Consider the following 17,247-nt stretch of genomic DNA (forward strand, 5'->3'; position numbering starts at 1 on the left):
CTGACAGCTTTTTGTCCTTGTTTTCCCTCTCAGATGCCCACCCATGTGATCAAATAGTGTTGCTGGTCAAAGTGTGTTTGGAAATTTAAACACTAGTGGTTACTGAGAAACCTTGAAAGATAAAGCCAGCACTTCAAGAGTTAATGTGTTATTAGGAGGACAGGAAATCTGGCAACTATTGCAGAAACTAGACCTAATGGTGCACACAAACAATTTGTCAGTCTTGGTAAATGTGAATAGCTTTCCACAAAGTGGCTGCTTTTGCTTTGTTTGAACAGCCTAAACTTTTCCTTTTTGGACTTTAAATCTTAGAAGTGAAATGTGATCCACATATTGAATCAAAATAATTTAATTCAAAACATATTTTGATTGGAACAAGGTTGATGTGGAAAGAAACTCTAGAATAATAATACCAAAAAAAAAAAAAAGTTGAAAGGCCTTTCTATCATATATTTAGCAGGAAAATTTGAAACAGTTCTAATTAGGCTGAAAAAAGCGGCCTTATTCATTGTAACTTGCAGAGCTCGTATATCAGCGGGACGGCAGCATTACCAGCGTGTGCCTGAGAGCCTGCACACGCAAACATGAGTCCAGTTGTTTGCCTTTGGTGGGGTTGGTGGCTTTTGTTTTAAGTCTACATGTGTGCACATGCTTCCACACAGAGCATGTTTAAAGTCATTACCTGCTGCTTCAGTTGTGTGCCTGCTTTGTCATAGGCAAGAAGGGGACGTCTCGTGTCAAAATAGTGTCTGTCCTAAGAAAGTGTCAAGTCTTCATTTTATCTCTGCAGAAATATATTTCAAATAGAAGGTTAAAAAAAACCCCAACACTCAATTATTTGAAGTGTTTCAAAGGAAATTCCTCACTCCAAAGACAGATTAAAACACTTAAGCTCATGAAGGTTAGTAGGCGTTTGTAGTTGAGATTTGTAATTTCTTAGTTGCTGCTGTAGTATGTTTCTGGGGCTTTTGGGTTTCTTTAGTTGACTGAAGGAGAAAGATTATTCATATATGAGAAGCAGTTTTGGTTTATCATGAAGGTTTCTGCTTCTAAGTACATAAACCACATTTTGTATAGGTTGTACTTCTTGTCTGCCTTTCAAACAAGAGTTACATGCTTTGTGCTGTGCTTCAAGATGGCTTTGCTTTCATCAGCATAGGAATAAGGCAAGCAAGTCTGTGGGCTCTTTCTGGGTAGCTTGATTACGAATAAATACCTATGCTGGTGAAAAGAAATACAGTTATCTTTTCATTTCAGCATTGGACCATAAAATAAGAGTGGTTTGGGTTGGAAGGGACCTTAAATGGGCCTGGACATCTGCTACATCAGCTTGCTCAGGGCCCCATCCAGCCTGGCCGTGGACACTTCCAGGCTTGAAGACTCCACAGCTTCTCTGAGAAACTTATTCCAGTGTCTCACCAACCTCATGGTGAAGAATTTCCACCTAATCCCAGTCTCAGGCACAGTATATATTCATTTTTAATGGACATAATTTCATCCATTACATGTCATTACATCACCTAAACCAGAAAGAAAAGTAGAGGGCAAAAGCCAGTGGTAGTCACTTGAAAGATACAAATCTTGATTCCAAGGGTATAATTTTGTTTGGGGAGATACATAGTAATGAATGGATAGAGTATTTATCCTGGAAAAAAGAAGGCTCTTCCTAAACCTGCCAGTTCTATGGCTTTTGTCACTCCAACCACGTTTTACCAAACCGTTTGTATCAATTTGAGACTGATAATTATTCTCCTTAGCTGCTAGCAGGAACCTATTCTCTGTTTATTCCTCTCAGAAAACAGGGCAGGAAGAGATGCACATGAAATAATGAGTTTCAGAGGCATGAAGAAGTAGATTGGATTGCACATTATGTAGTGATGTAAGATTCTGCCTTTGGAAAATATTTCTCCATAAACTCCAATTTGCTTGTAAGATCGAAGCTTCAGTTTGTTGATGTCTGAAGCCTTTCTGCCTTGGGAACGGAGAAATGGAAGTTACTAATAGGTGTTTGTGTTTGACATCTGTATACTGTACTTTTTTGCATATCTCAAGTGTTTTAGTCTCTGCCTAATAGATCTCATTAAAGAAACAGATATCAGCCCCAAGACAGTTTGTCAAAGTTAATATGAGTCCCCGTGGACAGAACTGACAATCTGTGTGTGGCTCCACGTGACGCTCTCTTCATGCTCTTGTTTGATCCTTTAACAATTGGACATTAGTCACTGATTTATTTTACAATAACTCAATAGGATTGAGTATTACTGTACTATGCTGGACATTTCAGAGGATTTCCTTGGTTTGCCCCTTCTCCTCGGGGCACAAGGTAAATGATGCACTTGGTCTGCTATGGGGAGCACTAATGATTGATTGGTTTGCTTTAAGAGCAGCATGGGAAGGCTGTCAGTGTCCTGTGCTGCCTGCCATATTTAACTTGAGCCCTAATGAGCACTGGCTGTCCTAGCTGCTTAGCTAATCCTAAATGCTTAGTGTTTGATGCCCATGGTTTAGTTCTGCAAGAGGTAAATGCTAACATTTTGGTTTTCAATACTCTCCTTTTAAAAACTGGATAGTTATGCCAGTTGGGACTTTTTCACTTTTGTTTTAAGGAGTACCCATATGTAAATAATATATAGCAGCATGGCTGTGGAGTCCATCAGACATTATGGTGTATTTATTGAAAGCCTCCTTCATTTTTTAATCATTATATAGACCATTTGCTATTGTTCCTCTGATGACTGTGCCATAATATAAGCGCTTCCCTCCAACCAAGAGCTCAGCAGTGACCCTGAAATGACAGGCAGTTTACTTAGCCTCTGAATTTGTGTGCTGTGTTTGCTCTGTCCTTCAGGGTCCTAGGTATTCATGCTGACTGTAGACCATTTTTTTGTGTAGCCCTTTTATTTGTGATTTGGCAAGTAAGAATAAAAGACTGAAAAAGGCCTCATGTGGAAGACAAAAACTAAAATCTACTTTAGGATCTGTTAAAATTACAAGTGTCAAAGCATTTTAAACTTGAAAAAAGAGAAGTCAGTTCAGGATGGCTCTCAACCATTCCATGACAATTCAAAGTATCTTAGTTTTGCTTTAAGAAAAAGGTGGCTTTATGTATTTGTTAATCTGAGATTGCAGAGTGAGATTCCTTGAGTTATTAATTTCCAAACGCGTTGTGAGAGCAGTGTGACCCTTTACGAGCCTGGCTTTTGAAGAGAAGGAAAACAGGAGCAACTTCTTCAGATCCTAAGTGTGTGTGTGTGCATATACACACAAAAGCCAAAATCACAAGTTCCTAATGCTGTTTTTCAGGACACTTAGCAGTTATCATGATAGCAGTGGGTGTATTCTAGGGTTAATTAAATATATATGTGTGTATATATATATATTTAGCAGGTTATCAAGAAAATTAATTCCTATCATTGTCAGTTGCTGAGCCCTGTAGAATTTTATGGCTGCACATTGTAGTGTTATGGACACTCCTGAGACTCCTGACTGGTTTTACCTTATTAAACAATTTTGAAATCATTAATTTTTAATTGGCCTGCTTGTGGTTTTTTATAGTTTTAATTGCATGTCTGTGTCTAAATGTTTGGTTTGGGGGTTTTAATTTAATTGAGAAAAAAAAAGGGGGGGGTGGAAAGAAAGAAAGAAAAAATCCTGCCCTAGCATGGATGTTGTAAGGCATTTCTGTGTGATTATCCAAAGAGATACTGTGCTGTGTGGTAATTCATTCTGGGGAATGCTTTCAGCCATTCAGGAGCTGGGAATCCTAATAAAAATAATAATAAAAAAAAGAATGATCCAATGTGGAAGATATGTGCAGGTCTTTCTTTGATTGAAAGTTCTAATTAAGTGAATCGAGGAAAATTAACTGAAATTAGCTGTCAGAAAGTCACATTTAAGTGAGTGATGATCTAGTGTGGCAGTAAACATCTAAATGATATAAATTGCCATTTAAGTGTATGGTTTAATGTTTGTCATGCATTAATATGACATGAGGCTGCAGTGACAATCAAGCAGCTTGCTCTAATTTGAACATATTTAGGGCTTTTGTGTGGAGTGCACCACACAAATTAAGACAATTGCTGGGTTTATGTGTCAATTTAAATGTTGTTTGCAGACATGGGTTAATGGAACGAACCCACCATCCTTGTGTGCAAACTGCAGAGTGATTGCCTGCTTTTCAGACTGATTTTAACTTCCTCTGCTCAAAGTTGGAAATTTCCTTGAAGAGGAAGATGTCGTTCTTTCCATTAGGTGAAGAGAGTATCAGTCTTGGTTACGTCTTCATTCAATCCTTCAAATAAGAAACATCCTGAATCCTCTGTATAAACCTGGGAATGCAAATCCTGGTATTGGTTTGTTCTAGATGAACTCACTCTTTAGATGGCAATGATTTAAAAATCTATCTTGTAATACCTTTGTGCTGTGTCTTATATGGTTATGGCAAGAGTCATTCCTGTTTGGATGCTTTTGTCTTGGGGGCTGGGTTGCAACTGGGTAACATCTTCAGAGAAGTGGCTTCATTGAGTGTTGGACTGGTTCTGTACAGGTTTGTGCAAGAGCTTTACACAAGGAATGCCTAAAAGCATTCCAGCATGCTGAATAATTAGTACCGTAACATTGCTCATCAGTTCATCTTTCCCAAGTCCATCTATCCCCTCTCTGTCAGAATCAGATGATTGCTGTTCCTGTTCACAGTGCACATCACACAGAAGGGCACAGTTTCATCTTGAGAGTTCGTAAGACTGTGCCCTGGCTCTCCATGAAGGCGTCAGTGCTTTCCCCTTACTGCTCTTCTCCTCATTCCCACTATTAGAGGTTAAAGAGCAAGGCCTCCGGTCAGTGGGGAGCAGGGCGTGAGGCTGGTGTCTGTCACAGGGCCGCTTTTGGTGGTGTGTTTTTTGATAAATGTCTAAAATATTGTTCTCAATTTTGTATTTAGACTTGCTAAGAGACTTTGTTACACTGTACAAAAAATGCTTCTGTTACCACTAAACCATGACTCTCTGACAAACTCAACTTTATGTATTTTGTGTGTGCTTTTTTCTTGCAGGCATTGGAGAGTGAATTTGTATCCTGCCAGCTTCACCAGTGGATTGATCTGATTTTTGGCTACAAACAGCAAGGCCCAGAGGCTGTTAGGTCCCTGAATGTATTCTACTATTTGACTTACGAAGGAGCTGTTAATTTGAGTTCAATAACAGATCCTATATTGAGAGAGGTAAGTTTGCACTTTAAATAAAGGAAAGGAAAATCTTTGTCAGCCGCTGTGGCGTCAGAAGCACAAAGATTATGCCTTGCTGCAGGCTGCTGGTGAACATTCACATCGTGGTGTTCTCCTGGGGTGTGGCTACAGGCCAGGCAAATGCAAGCCACCTGAGCCAGTTGTCAAAGCGTGCAAAATTAAGAGAGCAGGCCTGGGAGTTGTTCTGAAACTTGGTGCACCTGGATCAGCACAGACTGGACACCAGTACAAACACAAAGGCTCAGGGGATGGCTTCAGCTGCTGAGGGCAGGCATTCTGTTCACTGATGCTGGGTTGTAATGGCAGAAGGCAGTGAGCACCCATGACTGGCTTCCACTTCTACAGTTACATCAATTCTCTTTTAATGCAGTCTTGCACAGGACTGCCTACCAAACACCACAGTTCTGTAGCTTGCATTGTTTTCAGTTGGCTTCTTGGAAAACTAGTAATGATTTGTTCTGCGTTTTCTGTATCCAAAAGTAAATATTTTAATGTTGTAGTGATCATAGCCTCCCTCAGACCCAGTACCACTCAGCGAAATCTATTTGCTGAAGTATCCCTTAGGATACTGTGGGCTTAAAGGCTCCTTCCAAACAGCTGTTTAAAAAATAAATAAAGGGCAGGGTGAGGTGGGTGATTAAACCAGATTTTGAATCTTTTTTACATCCTTTGTTCAGGCAATACATTGGTATCAGTGTAGCTGCAGCTATTTAATTCTAGAATAATCGGAACTCTGATATTTTATTCTTGAGTATTTTGAGTCCCTGAGAACAAAGTAATATGAATGCAACCAAGAATTGATGTGAAAGGTGGTTAGGTGATTAGCAGCAGGGAATATATGTGAACTGCATGAAAACAAGATTGAAGACATTTCTGCTTACAAATACTGAGTCTGAGATTCACTGTGGAATTGTAGGCTATTCCTAATTGAAGAATTTGTTATTTATTCCTTATTGAAAGTAAGCAGTTACTGTTCTAATTAATACTGTTTTCATTACATATTTGCCATCTGACTTGGCACCTTGACAGCCTCTGTAGTGAATCACATCACAGCATCACTGTGGATTGTAGTTGGTTTGTGGTGTGTAGCAGAATGGCTTGTGGGTACACAGGGCATGTAGGGGTGCACAAGGACTGGCCTAAAGTACCCAGAATGATGGCTGGGTGTTATTATTCTGTGGGTTTCCATCAGTCTGCAGACTGCAGCTTGGTCCACTTTGAGCTCAAAATGGTTCATAGAATCATGGAATGGTTTAGGTTGGAAGGGACCTTAAAGATCATCTAGTTCTAACCCCCCTGCCATGGGCAGGGACACCTCCCACTAGACCAGTTTGCTCAAGGCCCTGTCCACCCTGACTTTGAATACCTCCTAGGAGAGGACATCTGCAACCTCCCTGGACAACCTGTTCCAGTGTCTCACCACCCTAACTGCAAAGAAATGCTTCCTAATCTTCACTCTCCATCTCCCCTCTCCCAGCTCAAAGTCATTGCCCTTCATCCCATCACTACAAGCCCTTGTAAAAAGCCCCTCCTCAGCTTTCTTGTAGCCCCCCCTTCAGATATGGGAGATAAAGCATAGTTTTGTGTTCTGCAGATGTGTGCATGTCCTTTGGAATGGCACATAGGGTCAGCTTTGGTATGATACTGACAGTGCAGAGATTGAATGACTATCCTCACCAGTTTTTACTTATGAGCAGAGATTAAAATAATACAAGGTCTGTTTGTGTATCTGTGTGCATAATCATTCTGTATCTAAGTGCTAAATGAATTTATCATGCACCTTTGACAGCCTCACCTTATTCCTGCTTGCTAATCCACCTCCCTAAGGGCCTGTGCTAACGTTCTGTACTGCTGAGCAGCTTCAATCAGGATTTATTTTTCTCCTTCAGTCAGCTTGCCAGAAAATATGACTCCTTTTCTCCACCAGATTCCCAGTTAGAGGCTAAATGAGCTTCTGATCTGGACAACTAACAGTATTTGCAGCTAGGCATGACACCTCAGATTTTGTGTCTGTTTATTAGGCAACTGCTAAACCAGAAATTTTACTCTTTAAAGTTCTTGATTTTAAAAAGGATGCTTTTGACTTTCCCCTCTCAATAAGGTTCAGGATTTGGGGCTTTAAACTTTGACAACTGTAGCAGAAAAGATATTTCTGTTTGAAAAACCTAAATCAAGGAGAAGTTTCTATGCATTCTGAGTTACAAGTTACTGAGGCTTGTAAGTATCATATGGAAATAATAGTACATGCTAAAACCATGGCAGCTTCTCCACATAGATGGTCTGTGCAAAGCCTGGACCACAGCAGGAATGAGGAGCCTGGGATGCATGTGTGTCTGAAGTATCTTCAGAGGTATGTGCATGGATATTGGTGACCTAACTCATCAGGAGAGGCCACACACAGAATAATAGTGCAAGGAACTGAGGACTGGAGGAGTTTAGGTTAATGCAGAATTTCCTTAGGTCTCCTAAAGGGCTCCGACTGGCACCTTTATTTTTATAGGCAGTCAGGTTATATATATTACAAGAAGGAAGCACTCCTCTAGGAAGGAAAACTGCTTGATTAAAACCATATTCCACCTTTCTTTTTTTCCAAACTGAAAATGTAGAGCTTTTACATCCTCTCATGCTGCTGTGAACAATTTTTTCCTGCCATTCTTTCTGCCTATGGGAATAAAGGAAGCAAAGTATTTTGAAAGGACCTGACTGCCATAATAGAACATTTTAAACTCAAATGCAAACCATGGGCCACATGCTACCTTTTGGCAGATAAACCCTGGGGAGTGCAAAGCTTGCATAATTCAAAGGCAGATCTCTGGGGGAGGGGAGCAGATCAGGTTTGAGTTGCTGCCAGTGGGGGAAGGGAACTGCAACCAGGAGCAGCAAAGCAAGAGATCCCGTGATCTGCTGGCATGTCTGTGCACTGTCATCCCTGCAGAGAGCGTTCCTTCATCCTCCTCTTCTTCCCTTGAGCCCTTTAGCAGCATTGCCATTGGCTGGGATCCTTGTCCTTGTGTGTCTTGGTGAAGGCTACAGCTGCAGAGGGAAGTTGGGAAGCTGCTGTTGAGTTGACAAGCAGTAAATATCACATCTCTCTGGAAAATCTGGTGTGTGAAGGTATGCTACATGACTGCTTTCTGTTTATTCATTCTTGGACACCATCTTTTGATCTGTGAACTCCCAATCACAAAATCTGCCATGGAGGGGCTTTTTTGTTGCCTGCCTGGAAGAGGTAAGGAGTCACAGAAGCATAGATAAATGTCATCCAGCCGTTCTGGAGAGAGTTCACAGCACCTTCTTATCACAAATTCTGCTCTCTTTTAGTAATGGCTGTTCAAGAGTGGAGGGGGGGGGGGAAAGAAAAAAGGAAAGTAAAAAAGAAGAAGAAGGCTTAGATCTAAGCCATTCAGACAAGCAGCTGCTTAAGCACAATCTGTAGGAAATAATTTGTATCTTGGCCTGACTGTGTTCCATTAGTGCCTTGGTCAGAAGAATAGAAATGAGGTAACAAAGGATGATGACTGCACTGGGAGTTCCTTGTTCAAAGTCCATTTCTCCACTGCTATCCCTGTGTAGCTAGCATGAACACTGGCTGAGTGTAAAAAGAGATGAACAGCAGGAAAGCAAAGTACTTCTTGGAGAATACATCAGTGATTTGCTACAGGGAGGTCTGAATCTTGGGAAGAACACTGAATTTCATGCCAGGCGTATTAAAAAAAACCCTAATCATATTCTTCAGATCACTTTTAAAAGATGGTCTGAAACGGTCTTTGTAGGCAGCAATTAAGGAAGACTCATGAGTGTAAAATTAGCAATAATAGTTGAAAAGAAAGGAGAGTAAGTCTCATCCAGTACTTAAGCCTTAGATGATTCAGTTGTTTTGTACTTCTTTCTCTGAAGGGAAGGTGCCTTCCTGCTCCATGAAGGGAGTCTGTCTAAGGTTAGGAAGTGCAGCCCTCTGCATTCTCTTGGCACCTTCCTTTCTATTGCTGATATTTGATTTCCATACGAACTGAGGACATTCAGAAATCGCGACGAATCAGCTTGGACATAGCACATGGTATGTTGTTTGAATGTGCCACTTTTGATTATATAAAGAGAGGAAATAATGATTTTATTTTCAGTTCTAAGTCACATGGGATACATTATTTTGTGGATAATAGCTTTTAAATGTTGCCCAAGATTAATATCTTTGGATAAATTTTATGCATCTTAGGCCTATCTCTTATGAGTCTGATTTTATGTTTAAATATTTATAGTTTGAGAGACTTCTGTGCTTTCCAAAAGAAACTACAAGGATGTTTAGTTTACATGACCCCAGTTTCATGACAGCAGTAGCAGATTCGGTATCTTATCCCAGAGAAAGCATTTTTGGCCTCTCTTTTAGCTGCGTTCCTGGGGGGGGAGTTAATAGCATATTTCATCTCTAACTCAGCTGGAGAACTCTGACAGCAGTGAATCTTTCCCAAAGTGTAAACACTATTTGTATTTATAGCCTAGTTAACATTTACTAAATAGTCAGGAAAACCATCAGTCTGTTTCTAGCAGGTTGGGTAACAGCTTTTGTTATGGCTGTGAGGAGTTTTGGAAGGAGGGATAGAGTGATTATGAAATACTGTCACAGAGCAGGAAATTTAGATGTGCTGAATTCACTACCTAACTAATTCGTGCAGGCAGAAACAAAGTGCTGTAGGAACAATCTTTGAATCATCTCTGGCCAGCAGTGTGTTGCACAGATGGAATGCTTGACACTGCACAGCACGGGACTGGTGTGAGAAGCTAAAGGCTAAGAGTTGATTGAGTTTTTATTGCAAGACTATGTTAAAATATCATTCTGGAGGCAGAACAAAGAAGGATGTATTTAAAGAAAGCATCCTGATTTCATAGCTAGGGAGAAGTGGACCTGGCAATTGCAAAGGAGCCCATCCCTGCTCTTTTCCTGTGAAGGTACAAGAGCAGGATTGCTCAGCAAAGCCAGAGCATCCTGTGCTGTGGTGGTGGGCAGGCACTGCATGAAACCAGCTTGTCTGGCCATCAGGACGCTCCCAGCAAGAGATGAGTGTTTTCTTCTGGTAAAGGCAGCCTTATAATCAGAGGAGCACCATTCTTGCCTCCAGTTTGTGTCATTTACCTATTAATGTTCCCATTGCCTCTTACCCTGTGGCCTGTCGGTGGTGTTGGACAGGCAAAGGAACACGAGCAGGTGTTCACTGGGGCATCTGGGAGCTATGGCATTTCTTAGTTCCATTCAGTCCAGAGTTTGTCAGCACTAACTGTCTTAACTTAGATATTTACTACACCACTTTGAAGCAGATGTAAAAGTATTTAGCTAGGTTTCAATCCAGAAAAATGTTCTACCTGGATGTTTTCTTTTGTCCTTCATTACAGAACAGCTTCTAATTCTATCTGTTGCTTCTGCTTCTCTTTCCAGCAGGAAAATGAGTGATTTAAAGTTGGTCTGAGATGCCTGGTGTAAAAGGATCCAAAACATAAGAATCAAACAACTGTTTTGGCTGGAAGTAGTAAAGCTTTTGGAAAGAGGCAACTCATGTAAATCAGTTCTTCATCTCTCAGTGCTTTGTTTATTTGTTTTCTTTTTTGTCTGAGCCCTGTGATTGAAATTCCAAGGGTAGAAATTTCCAGCGCAGTCAGTTCCCTCACTTCTTCTTGCTTGACCTGTCTTGTGGATAGCCAGAGAAGTCTTGAGACCCCCTGGGCTTTTTACATTTTCATTCGTGCCTGGTCAGTCAGTCTTAGCTGACATATTTGTTGGCAAGCATTAAATAAGAAAGAGTAATCAAAAGGTAAGCAAAGGATGGAAAAAGGTGATGGTCACAGTCCTTCAAAAGCCGCTTTTCGAGTAGAATTTCTTAACTTTTGGTTTGTCTGCTCTCTGTGTGGAAAGGCTGAGATACACCTAGAGAATGACAGCCACAGCTATCATACACTAAATCATTTAGCCTCCACTCATACTATGATACTATGACAGTCAACAGGCTGCAAAAAAATCATGATTTTTTGGTGCCATCAGCCAGCTTCCATTATTTGCAGGCTCTTTGTGCAGTCCAAACAATGTCTGCATTGACTTTCCCAGCAGTTGGGCAGCTCAACTTTGTTTGGAGAGTTTTCATTGTACTTGCTTCATTGCAGCCGAGGGTGTCCAGCTCATCAGTGCTCCACTATGCCTGCAGATGTGCTGTGGTGTTTACTTACCAAACTGTATGTACTGTAGTAGTTGTTACGGTTGAACAATAGCTGCTTCTTGAAGAAGGCTGAAGGTGCCCTTCCTCAAGCAGTGTCCAAAATTCAAGTCTCAGTGAAATGTTTATTAAATGATTAAGAAAAGTCCATTCAAGGCAGTGGAAGACTCTGTGATGATGATGTACTTTGAAAACAGCTGGTTTGGTCTGGTGGTTGGTGGAGGTATGACTTAGTTTAAATAAGTGTACTTCTTAGCTCAGCAAAAGGAGTTGTTTGTTTCTTTGTCACACTGACTACACGTTCTGAAAAGGTAGTTGCACGAGGCGGCTGAAAGACCACTAGATGCTGGAGTTTCACAACATTCTGTTGATGTCCTTCAGGTTAAAATGTTTTGTTTTCATGAAGCTTAATTATTTGTTAAGTAGTCGTGGAATCAAAGGGGAAGGAATTCAGTGGAATGCTAATAGATGGGAACAGAAAATTTGGAGGTAGCTGAGTAGCAAGTAGGCTGTGTGAAGATAGAAAGGCTTAAAGATGATGTCTAACTGTTTTGAGGAGTGAATGAATAATGCTGGGAATGGGTGATGTCTCAAGGTATTGCACATGGCAGTGCCACCACTTCCCTGTGTAATTGCTGATTTTAAATGAAAGCCAGGAGTTGCTCTCTTGAGTTCTTCAGCTGCCGTAGTGAAGAGGGACAGGAAGCAGTTTTGGTTTTGGTGTTCAAATAAAATGGAGATAGTTTTTTTTAAGCTGCTTAGGGCTTTGCTCATATTCAATCCAGTTTTATTTGAGGGGTCTTTAAATTCATCTTAACTTTCTTTTCAGACTCTTTCCCTTTTTCTGTGGTGTCAGTCCCTTTGAAGTACTACCAGACCTGTTTTTCTGCTTCGAGTTTTTTTATCTGCTTCTTTCCAGTAGCCAAAGATTTAGGTGTTTTGAATGAGCACATCAGTGCTCCAGACAGAGATACTGTTTGAAATTATCCATGAACCCAGTGCCTCTGAACATTATTGAGTGACATTTGTTTCTGTTGGTTGTGTCTGCTCTAACTAACTGGTTTCTTTCAGATTGGCAGCTGGGATTACGCTGCAGTAGACGGACAGCTGCATGGGCTGGAGATTGCAGCCAGTCTGTGCTGCGCCTTTGTTAATATGCCTGGAATGTATATATTCAGTTTGGAGCAACTTGCAAGGCCCTGAGGGGGTTCTATTTGTATCCTCACAAACTGTGATTACTTCCTGTTTTGCTTTAATGACTGTCATGTAATTGTCTTACTGATTTGTCTGGCAAAAAGCCTTCATTTTTTGTTATTCTCACAGAAGATTTCACAGTGCACTGTAAGAGCTGGGCTGGTGCTTTTGTGTTTTAAGAAGTCTAGTAGAAGGTATCTGACGCTTTGCTCCCTTTTACACTTTTCTGTGGTGTGAACAGAAGAAAGTATTATTCATGTATTGAATCTCAAATAGCTTTGAGAAAAAAATCAAACCCCTCGAGTTTCTGTAGCTGATTGGATTTAACAAATAACAAGTGTTTAGATCAGCAGCCAACTTCCAAACACACAGCTATGGAATTGTGAGCAGATAGAAGGAACTGAGAGTAGGGAAGGGAAAAAAGATGTTTCTGGCAAGGAAGCTGCAAGGAGGGAAGGAAAGAAACAAACCCTCTGCTTCATTTCTGTGTGTTGCCTTCCATTTCTACATAGGTATGCTGTCGTCTTCTGTGAATCTGTTGCTAATACACCACAGCAGGTGAGGATTGGGCACTTTTTACTTCATACCAGCTTGCCAGTGTCCTTTGACAATGTCACCCTGTGCAGATTCTGCCCACACTTCAGCTCTGAAGCTATAAACCTGTGTTACTTGAGCTGAAGTAGGAACTGCACTAGTGGGCTGCAACAGGCATCTTTTTCCCTCTGCTTGGTCACAAACATTTTACAGTTGTGTTTAATGATGCCTTCATCTTGTAGTAGCTTTTCTTTAGCCTTTCCTCTCACCTTTATCCCTTCCCTCCCCTGCTGTTCATTAGATTTCTGAGCTAGTGTAGGCAGTTGTCTTACCTTTAGTGAATAGTGCAATGATCAAACAAAAAATTGAAGCACTTTCAATATTTAAGGGTTGGTTTGCAGAGCTGAAGGAAAAGAAAGATTCTTCTGGTTTGGCATAAAGAAATGAGGCTCTTGGTTTGTTGTCACTAGAGCAGATGGGGTGTGTGAGTTTATGATATTAACATTTGAGCCCTGTATTCTCTCCCTGGTCAATGTGTAGTGCAGTGTCCCCAGGGCAGGTGTACTGTCAGCAAGCATATACATGGCCTGTTTCAGAAAAGCATTTTGCCTGTTTCTCATGATCTTGGTCTAAGAGGGATTGTAATGAAGCAGGAGGAGATGGCACTCCAAGAGCTTCTCTTCTTTAGCCTGTTTTCAGCAATTTTATCTCATTGCTCCGAATTGTGCTTGCTCTCTGGTGAGTGTTATCTGTGTCTCTGTAGTCCATAAGGAATTTGACTAAGAATCTTACTGTAGGACTGGAAGCATCTGTCTTGTCAGAAGAGGTTTGCTTGTTATCAGAGCTTGATTTTAATCACCATCCCATGAGGAAAGGAGCCGGTCAGTTGGCCACTAAGCCATTCAGCTTCACTGTCTGAGGGGAGGCCTGTCAAAGATTCTATGTTCCCTGGTTCTGTAAAGCAGAGAAAGGAAAGGGCAAGCAAGTAATCATAACTGCATATTGCTGAAGCCAGTAGAAATCACTGAGGAACATGTGTGTATACCTTTTTGAGTATTGAAAAGTGAGGTAGGAGAGGCAGAGAGCCAAAGTAATCATTTCTACAAAGGCTGTTATTTGCTGGACATAAATACTGGGTAGGAGGAGGGAGGATGAACCCAAAACATTTTCTGTCCTGCACACGTACGCTGGAAGGGTATCTATTACAATGCACAATGCTCTTTCAGCTGGGCTTTCAGATGTTAGGCAGTTAAGTCTTACAGATTTGAGAAGGGACTGACAATACTTGGGGGCAGATCTGAAACACACATTGAAAGTAGCCTCTTTGGAGTGAACGATGAGGTTGCAGCTTGTCCGTTCAGACCGGGGCGAGCGATTTAGCATGGGCATGCTGTGGTGTTAGCCTCTTCAGGCAGTTGGGTGTTTGGTGTCTCAGTAGGCCTGAGGAAAGTGACTCTGGGACTCTAAGGGTCTTTAAATCCTGAGTTAAATGGTTGTATGTCTTGCCTTTCAGCTGTATGGGCCTTCAGTTCAGGGTCTGTCTTCAAAACTGGAGACCATTTCGTTCTTTCTCTGTGACACTCACTGCAGTTCCCCCGCCACCCGCCCTCCCTCATATTTAATTTTATAGTTCTTTCAGACATAAACATGAAAAAAAAGCAATTTTGACTTAGTTTCTGAGTGTTGCTGCAAAGAAAAGTAACAAACATCTGTTTTTACCTTAACTGCATCCATATGTTCAACCTCCCCATCGCCCTCCTTCCCCAGAAATTTACAGCCGTGCTTGGTAGGTACTGCATGCTGCTGAATTAACTTTCTTCACAGTTAGAGGAGAGGCTATGTTTGGAGATTGAAAAGATCCACACCAAGCAGTGGCCAAAGGCTACATGACAGCTAACCAAGTTTTCAAGTTTTTCACTCTACTTCTTTTCTTTTCCTTCCCCATTCCCCTTCTCCCCTTCCCCCGAGAAAAGGGGATTATCCAGGAGACTTTTTTAGGAACAGGTCATTGTGGCAATCAGATAAATGTTACATTTGCTCCTAGCCTTCCTGCTTAGAGCTTTTGAAATACCATGTTTGTCATAGAAGTGTGTGACTTGAGAGGCATACTGTGCAGATTCTTGTAAAGGGTTAGGTACCTTGTTTCATTTTATTACTTCTTGTAGCATCTGGAACAGCTCTGGCCTTACCAAAGCTTTGTTTTTGTAGAGGATTAACAGGAAGAAGGCTATTTTACTGAGATGTTTGAGAAGCAGTGAAACAGAAAGTTGAATGATACTGTCTTTTACTCTGTGGTATGCAGCATGTTTTCAGAGGTGGGCTAGGTGTGGTGTTTTATACTTGTTTATAACCTCCAGCAGGAATCCTCTTCTGAACTGAGGGTGGGTAGAGGACAAATAGCTGTTCTGCTGCTGCTGTTGTGTCATCTAGGAGTGTGATAATGATGAGCATCATGTATGTGAGTAAGCAGTGGAGTCATAACTGTGTCTCTTCCAGTTTCTGTGTTGCTGGAAGGTGGTGAGTTCCTTCAAGACCTGGACTGTGGCAAATAGAGTTCTGACTGCTCATCTTTCATTAATCAAAGCATTTACAACATTTGATTTTTGGTCTGCATTAGTTTGGGCTCTTGGTGTGATAAATGTATTTGAAGTACTTAAAACACTCTGCATCAATATGTGGTACCTTCTGTTTAATATTCCTTTTCATAGTGCTGACACTGTGTAAGAGAGGATAGTTTGTAGAGGTACAATTGGGAATTAAAGGAAGTTCTGGATTTCATGGGTAAGACAAAATTCTGACTCCCTTTCAATGCTGGAACCTGGGCTGTTTGGGGATGCAAGTTTCTGTTTTGATCGTAGGTCAGTATACAAGGAAGTTAACTTGAAGCTTATTATTTCCTCATTTTCTCTATTCTGTTTTCATCTTAAGAAGAAAAAGAAGGCATGGGAGTTGTGCTTCAATGGTGTTTTTTTCATATTTGGTATGTGTTTGATGGGAAATAAATGGTAGATTGTCTAGACTGTAATTTGTCCTAAGGATTTTAATGAGCATGGAAAAACAGACATCCAGAACTCGCTGCATTCTGTTCCTTCTGTATTCTCATGGTTCTACCCTCAGGGCAATACAGAGTTCCCATTTGCTAGTAAAAATATTCCACTCAGTCTCTAAGTATATGTAGGCAACTGCAACTCCTGTTCTGTTGAGTTCAGATGATTCAAAAGCCCTGCCTAATGTAATAAATGCAGGTCTTATGGATGGCATGTTTCCTGTCAGATGGATGATTATGTTTTGATGGTCTTAAGGCCTTGGATGTAGTCTACTTTTGGGTTTGCTAGCTCTGTAAGAGGAGGGCATTGTCCATCCTGTAATAGCCTTTATTATTATCTAAAAATAGTTGTTTGTAAGAATAAGATCAGCATAAGTCCAGTGTCCCAAAGGTTTTAATGGGTGGCTAAAACAGAACAGCAACCCACAGCAAGTGCGAGGTCAGTTTGCTCACTTTAGTCATAGTGGAAGCAATTTAAGCTGAAGATCTGCAGTATTAGCTTGGTTCTGTGGGGAGTGTGGGGTCCTGGATGACAACAACATGTTGCCTTTTGGCTGCTTGATTTTCTCTCTAACCCCGTGGGGCAGTAGCTGGCAGCATGGAAAAAAAGTTGTATATGTACAACATGACATTATAGTTGCAACTGGAGCAGAGGAGGTTCCATCTGAACAGGAGGAAAAACCTTTTTTGCTGTGAGGGTGACAGAAGACTGGAGCAGGCTGCCCAGAGGGGCTGCAGAGTCTGTCTCTGGAGACATTCCAAACCCATCTGGATGCATTGCTGTGTGACCTGCTGTAGGCGATCCTGCCCTAGCTGGGGGGTTGGACTGGATGAGCTTCTGAAGCCCCTTCCAACCCCTGATGTTCTGTGATGCCTAGGCAACAGGTACACACCTCTGAGCTGGTATTTTCCCCTATGCCCTGTGAAGAAAGTGCTAAAGCTTGGTGCTGAAGATACAGAGAAACCTTTAAAAAAGATTTGTTGCATTGTCTTAACATTTTCCTTTAGCTACATTTAGTATGAGTCTTATTGTG

General features: G+C 41.2%; 1 protein-coding gene across 6 annotated transcripts in view; it reads left to right on the top strand.

The window, feature by feature from the left end:
* The window catches only part of LRBA (LPS responsive beige-like anchor protein), a 315,739-nt gene that overhangs the window by 257,863 nt on the left and 40,629 nt on the right, over positions 1–17,247 (top strand). For all 6 annotated transcript variants that reach the window (XM_068165720.1, XM_068165722.1, XM_068165721.1 and 3 more), the window contains one exon: positions 5,051–5,218. In XM_068165720.1, coding sequence (XP_068021821.1) covers positions 5,051–5,218 — 168 coding nt within the window. The remainder of the gene's footprint in view (positions 1–5,050; positions 5,219–17,247) is intronic.

Source organism: Melanerpes formicivorus, unplaced genomic scaffold (assembly GCF_026170545.1).
Source record: "Melanerpes formicivorus ecotype bairdi unplaced genomic scaffold, bMelFor1.0.p_v2 SCAF_92, whole genome shotgun sequence".
Lineage (NCBI taxonomy): Eukaryota > Metazoa > Chordata > Aves > Piciformes > Picidae > Melanerpes > Melanerpes formicivorus.